The sequence below is a fragment of the Nyctereutes procyonoides genome, unplaced genomic scaffold, assembly GCF_905146905.1.
Source record: "Nyctereutes procyonoides isolate TBG_1078 unplaced genomic scaffold, NYPRO_anot_genome, whole genome shotgun sequence".
In the NCBI taxonomy this organism is placed as follows: Eukaryota; Metazoa; Chordata; class Mammalia; order Carnivora; family Canidae; genus Nyctereutes; species Nyctereutes procyonoides.
In genome coordinates, this window is record NW_026575154.1 from 535,339 (window position 1) to 542,621 (window position 7,283).

Consider the following 7,283-nt stretch of genomic DNA (forward strand, 5'->3'; position numbering starts at 1 on the left):
TATTTGCCACAATAAAAAAAAAACCTGTGTTCATGAAAAACAGCAAGATCATGAGGCAGTTAATTTAATCTTGCGCAACTATTCAGTCCTTCCATTATTTGTTTGCTGGCAAGTAGAAGCAGAAGAGCAATTGAATATTAACATAATTTACCTTTCATATGTGCCCTGACATCAATTGCCCCATTTGCTAAAAAAAGTTAAAATCAACTGTTAATGTTCTTGATATTAAACAAAGAAATGAATCTTTAAAAAGTCAGGACAAAGAACAATATACATAAATATAATTTAGACATTGAAAAAGTCAACTTTTGGTTTAAAAACTTTTCAGTTTTGTATATATACAAATATAAGAAACGTTTGTAGTTTAATAAGCAGTGAATAATTTGTTTCATGTAATTTGGGATTGAATTTTTTTAAAGCTGCTGTGCCTTATTGGAGAATCTTTTGATGACTACAGTGATGATGTATGTGGAGCTGTTGTTAATGTTAGAGCTAAAGGTGATAAGATAGCAATATGGACTACTGAATGTGAAAACAGAGAGGCTGTTACACATATAGGGTAAGTTTTGCTATTTTTATACTTCCTTTAAAATATTAAGATAACTAAAAGCAAAGTACTGTTACAACTTTAAAAATACTTGGATTTGTAGATCATTATTTTCCTTGTATTGTTTTCATGAAAACTTATAATCTTGAACCTGCTCTATTGGTTTTCATTGTCTCGTCCATATTTTTTTTTTCTTTTTTCCTCGCAATGGAGTATGTAATCAATGACCAGAGCATTCTGTTTTGGCATGTAGCATTTTATTTATCCTATGAGAATATTAAGTCTTTTTTCTACTTTAAAATCGTAACATTATTACAATACTCATAGGAATAGTAATTCAGTGAGTATTGGCAAATAGTATATATTCTGTATACATGTGTGTAAAAATTTCAGTGACTGACATTTAAATGATAGTATTTTAGTTCTGTCCATATTTTAAATGTCTGTTCTGTGCACATGTGTGTAAAATTTTCAGTGACATTTAAGTGATAGTATTTTAGTTGTGTCCATATTTTAAAAACCTACATGTTTAAGTTTTTAAATTTGGGGCACGGTGAATAATTGCCTGGAATTTCCCTATTTCCCAAGCATTGATCAGTATTAACTGGGATCCTCTTTTTATTACTTTTAAATTAGTAATATTTGACTTTTAATTTTGTGTTAAAATTAAGTATTGGTCATAGGTCACAAAATATTTGGTTTGCCCTTCGTGATTGTTTTCAAACAATATGAATTCTCCTGTGAACATCATTCCTTTCTAGATTAAAAGATAATGGAGATTTTCCAGGTTTTCTCTAAAAGAGAAGTTGAGGGCAGCCTGGATGGCTCAGCAGTTTAGTGCTGCCTTCAGCCCAGGGCCTGATCCTGGAGACCCGGGATTAAGTCCCACATCAGGCTCCCTGCATGGAGCCTGCTTCTCCCTCTGCCTGTGTCTCTGCCTCTCTCTCTCTCTGTCTTTCATGAATAAATAAATAAAATCTAAAAAAAAAAAAAAGAAGTTGATTTGTCATCATATTCTTAACCTTTCAGCATCAAAACTTAATAGTTTTGATTATTAAAAAAAACAATTAAAAAAAATTAAAAAAAACAATTTAAAAAATAAGTATGAAGTTCTTTCCTCTGAAAATATTGTATTTGTGTCAGTATTTAAAATTATTGAAATCTTTGTGAAATATTTGACTTCAGTTTTTTAATGGAGGATTTTTTTTTTTTTTTTTTTTTTTTTTTTTTTTTTACCCAAGTTACATGGCTGAGTGCTCTGGCTTTCTGGCATTTTTATGATTAAGTGTAATGGAAGGGAATACTTTGTATCATCATATAAATCTGATAATGGTTATTTTAGTTAGAAAGTTATTTTTTAGAAACTTTGTTAGGAAGGTAGTAGAATCTTCTGGAAGGTATGAGTATGAATAAAACTATCCTAGTATCATATTGGAGAATTTAGCTCCAATATGTATAAATGTATGTCTTTTATTTTATTTGGGTGCTTATTTTTGAAGGTTTGCTGTCTTCTTTAGAATAAGTGTCCAAATCCCTAACTTTACCTGTGATGCTCTCTGTGATCTAGCCTCAGTTTTACTTAACCTTTTTAACTCATACTCCCTTTCTTTATGAGCTGTAGCCAACATAGCCTTATTTAGTTCCCCAGCCTTCAGATGTGCTTCATTCTCTCAGCATTTTACTTTTAACCTCATGACTTTTAAAGGGGAGATTTCTCTAATTTCACAGACAAGATTAGATCATTCTTGTTATACAATATCACAGCCCCTGTACTTACCCCACGTTGGCACTCGTCATAGTTTGTTCTTAAAATAGAGTCACATGTTATTTGAAAATTAGGTTGCAGAGTTAGTATATAAGGCAGAAATGATGTATGTTTTAAATTACTCTGGAAATATCATAAAGTAATTGTGGTAAATGTGATTTGCAGTAATATATTTATTATGGTTTATATATAAAATATAATTGTAGCATTTTATTTTATTTTTTAAAAAAGATTTTATTTATTTACTCATGAGAGACACAGAGAGGCAGGGACACAAGCAGAGGGAGAAACAGGCTCCGTGCAGGGAGCCCAACGTGGGACTCGATCCCAGGTCTCCAGGATCACGCCCTGGACTGAAGGCCTTGCTAAACCGCTGAGCCACCTGGGCTGCCCTAATTGTAGCATTTTAGATGAAAGAATTAAAGTAGACCTATATAGGCAATAAATTTTGTATAAATGAGTTATGCATGCGATGCAGCTCCACTGTATGTATTTGTGATTATTTGTTTGTGAATAATCAAATACTATAAACACCCAGGGACTGTCCATGCTTTGCTTATTGATTTATTAGTAATTACATAGTACCTGATAACATAGTGGAGTCTCAAATATTGGTTAAGTGTTTAACCAAGATTGTTGTGAAAATGAGTCAGATTTGCTAAAAGGAAAAAGGTGTGCAATTTCCTATTTCACTCTCTGAACTTTTTTTTTTTTATGTAAAGAACAAGAATACCAAATTTGGTGTATGTGAATAAAAATTAATGACTACCTTTTTTCTTTTTCTTCTTCTAGGAGGGTATACAAGGAAAGGTTAGGACTTCCTCCAAAGATAGTGATTGGTTATCAGTCCCATGCAGACACAGCTACAAAGAGCGGCTCCACTACTAAAAATAGGTTTGTTGTTTAAGAAGACACCTTCTGAGTATTCTCATAGGAGACTGCGTCAAGCAATCGAGATTTGGGAGCTGAACCAAAGCCTCTTCAAAAGCAGAGTGGACTGCATTTAAATTTGATTTCCATCTAAATGTTGCTAAGATATAAGAGAAGTCTCATTCACCTTTGTCTTGTACTTCTGTGTTCATATATATTTTTTTTTTATTTTGGCTAGAGTGTCCACTATCCCAATCAAAGAATTAACAGTACACATCATCCCCAGAATCCATAAATGTGTTCCTGGCCCACTCTGTAATAGCTTAGTAGAATTACCATATAAACACATTTTGCCCATCCACAATATTCAAAAAAGAACTTCCATTTCTATACCTTACAGGAAAAAAATTCTGTTTATGTTCCATTGTATGCAGGAGCATATTTTGCTGGTTTAAAGAGTATGATGCATACAGTTTTCTAGCAATTTTCTTTGTTTCTTTTTACAGCATTGTCTTTGCTGTACTCTTGCTGATGGCTGCTAGATTTTAATTTATTTGTTTCCCTACTTGATAACATTAGTGATTCTGATTTCAGTTTTTCATTTGTTTTGCTTTTGTTTTTTTCCTCATGTAACATTGGTGAAGGATCCAGGAATATGACACAAAGGTGGAATAAACATTAATTTTGTGCATTCTTTGGTAATTTTTTTTGTTTTTTTGTAACTGCAAAGCTTTGGTACAAATTTATGCATTTCATTCAAATCAGTGATCTATGTTTGTGTGATTTCCTAAACATAATTGTGGATTATAAAAAATGTAACATCATAATTACATTCCTAATTAGAGTTAGTATGTCTGTTTTTGTATCTTTATGCTGTATTTTAACACTTTGTATTACTTAGGTTATTTTGCTTTGGTTAAAAAAAAATGGCTCAAGTAGAAAAGCGGTCCCATTCATATTAAGACAGTGTACAAAACTGTAAATAAAATGTGTACAGTGAATTGTCTTTTAGACAACTAGATTTGTCCTTTTATTTCTCCATCTCTATAGAAGGAATTTGTACTTCTTATTGCCAGGCAGTCTCTATTGTGTCTTCTTGTAGTGTCTTCACCTGAACAGCATAAGTTTGGCACACTAGTTTGATTATTATGTTTATTACAATTTTTAATAAATTGAATAGGTAGCATCATATATATGGAATTAAATTGATTTGGCTATCTTTGTTATTTATACAAGAAGGCATAGTCCTTCGGTCTTAGGTAAATAATGTACTCTTAATGTGTTAAAATTCAAGAGAATTGTTATCTTGGTGCATTACCATTTGATTGGTAGGAATGGTAGTTATAAAATTTGGTTGCTTAACTGAGATGTTGTTTTCTAAGTGTCAACATAATAGCATAGGGAAAGAGAACAGGTGGTTGGGTCTTATACATTTTGTTAGTATTGCTGTCTAAATAGAATGGAATAAATAGGTATGAAGACATATTTATATTGGTAAATTGGTGTAGTATGGTTTTATGTAAATTTTAAAACTTGATCTCTTTTTAGGCATTTGAAAGCACGTGTGAAAAACTTTGTATATAATAGATAATTGTGTATTTCAGATGCAGTAAAATGAAATATGGCTATTATAGACAAAAGGGTAAGCTCAACTTAGAGAATGAAAATCAATTTAGATAAGAGGAAAATTTGTCTTTAAATGATTATGAATTAAAAACTGTTGTTTGACAAAAGTCTTATATAAGTAAATATGAAATTAATAGTATTGATTTCATTGAAGAACTTTAAAACAGTTTAAAGGGTACCACAGGCTACCATCTAAGTATTCTCAATACCACAAACACCTCTTGTTCAGTATTCTAAAAATACTGAATTGTTTGTGTTTATAATCTCAATAGAATATATCTAATATCTGCTGCTTAAGCTTGAGTGATTGGTTAAGGTTATTTATTGTCTGTGTTGATATGTGTAGTTGTGAGCACTTCAGGAGCTTGCTTATAAGTGATGGTGGTTGTGGTGTGTTGGCAATGGGTGGGATTGGAGTAGTATATCTATTAGAAATTAATGCTCTTTCCTAATTCTAAGATGCAGTCCATTTTAAGAAGCATCAGCTTTCAGGAGTGGAGGAGGAATAATGAATTAAATGTACACATTATTCTAAATTTTTTAAAAACCTGGTTTATATGCATTTGATTATCCTTATTATTACCATTTTAGAATCATAATCAGTTTTATTTTAAGTCTTTTCCCAGTGGGTGGGGAAGATGATAAATTGCTGAGTCACTTTTGGCAGATGCCACATAAGTATTACAATGATTTGCAACTTTTCTTAACTTCATTAGCCTCTTTTCTAAATATGATTAGACTGTATATGATTTTCTAACTTTTTTCTCCCTGTCCAATAGGCGATTATAAATAAATATATTTTCATAATAGAGAATTAAAGTCTTTTAACAGAAGAATTGTAATTAATTATAGGGATGCGACATATTTAACCAATTTAATTGTTAACCCAGTTCTGCAGAAGGATTTGAGTTATACTGTGTAAGAATTAAATAATTACAATACTTATATATTACTTATTATGTGCCAAGGAGTGTTCCAAGCTCTTTACATGCACTTTAACCTACACAAGTATCCTTTGATGTAGGTGCTTTTATCCCCATTTCATAGATAAAACAGAAGCAATGAGGATGTAAGTCACTTTACAGCTTGGAAGGTGCAAAATGGGTTTGGTTCTAATGTTAATCACATTAGACTCTAAATAGTGTAGAGCCTATCTTACAGGCTATATAGTAAGTTACATCAGATTGTAGTCAATTTAAAGGCCAGCAGTTTACTTCCTCTGGTAATGGAACTTAAAATAGCCCCTCTAGGCTCACTCTTTTAGCAATCAACTAAATCACTTGGGGGAGTTTTGAGAACATGGAGACAAAGATAACAGGAGTTTACAGATAAAGGAATTACAAAAATTAAGTGAATATTTTCATACACAACTTTTACATGTCTGTCTTGTCTTCTAAAATAAAGCAAAATTTTCAAGTTGATAGGAGTCAACATTCTTAAATGCTGTAGCTTGCATTTAAAAGGATAATTTTAACTTTCTAAGGTAGTATGATAATGCAGTGTTTTACATTTTAAAATTAAAACAAGTTAATGACAAGTCTCTGTGCTATTTTTTTTTTTTTTTTAAAGATTTTATGTATTTGACAGGGAGAGAGCACAACCAGGGGGAGCAGCAAAGAGAGGGAAAGGGAGAGGGAGAAGTAGGCTCCTCACTGAGCAGGGAGTTGGATGATGTGATGATGCAATGTGAGCTGGATCCCTTGACCCTGGGATCATGACCTGAGCTGAAGGTAGATACACTCAACCGACTGAGCCACTCAGGTGTCCCTCTTTGCTACTTTTTAATTGTTGTGGATTGTCTTCATTTTTTAGTGGGATAAAAAACAACTGAATTTTTTCACTCAGAGTCAGACTCTATAGACAAATGCAAGATTTTAGGTGAGACTAACACTAAACGAAATGCTAAGGCATTGTTATACAGTGTCTCTCTATGGACCAGTGTAGAAATTGAGAATAGTTATATTCTATAGCAGTTTGATGTTGCTATCACATTAAAACATATGATCATTTTTCTGGTAATTTTGGAAAATATATTTTATAGAAGTGTGTTTTTGACAGAGTACAATATAGGGGTTAAGACTGGTCCCTCACATATAATTTGAGAAGCACTACTCCTAGGTGGTTTTCCTCAGCAGCCAAAGCCAGCTCATTTGCCCATCCTTCCCTGAAACAACTAGGGAACTGGTCTATGTTACTGGTCTATGCCTCATTTCCTCACACCTTTTGGATTTGTGTCAAAATTTCTGTCCTAATTTGTAGCATCTTTAAATACTGTGTGGTATCCTGCTTACTATGAATTCTAAAGTAGACATTAGGCAGCTTTCCTAATACTTTGAATAGTTTAGATTTTAATATTGCTGTCACTGTTCCACTGTTAGAAGCAAGAAATGAAATTGCAGGCATGTGTCACATGTAGTACTGTGTTGTTTTTTTTTTTTTTTAATTCAGAGGAACCTATTTTCACGTTTTAATCTT

At 32.2% G+C, this 7,283-nt stretch overlaps 1 protein-coding gene across 3 annotated transcripts in view; it reads left to right on the plus strand.

The window, feature by feature from the left end:
* The window catches only part of EIF4E (eukaryotic translation initiation factor 4E), a 103,760-nt gene extending 99,373 nt beyond the window's left edge, over positions 1–4,387 (plus strand). For all 3 annotated transcript variants that reach the window (XM_055313289.1, XM_055313288.1, XM_055313291.1), the window contains exons 7-8: positions 420–559; positions 3,105–4,387. In XM_055313289.1, coding sequence (XP_055169264.1) covers positions 420–559; positions 3,105–3,219 — 255 coding nt within the window. In that variant the 3' untranslated portion in view covers positions 3,220–4,387. The remainder of the gene's footprint in view (positions 1–419; positions 560–3,104) is intronic.
* The last annotated feature ends 2,896 nt before the right edge of the window (positions 4,388–7,283 follow it).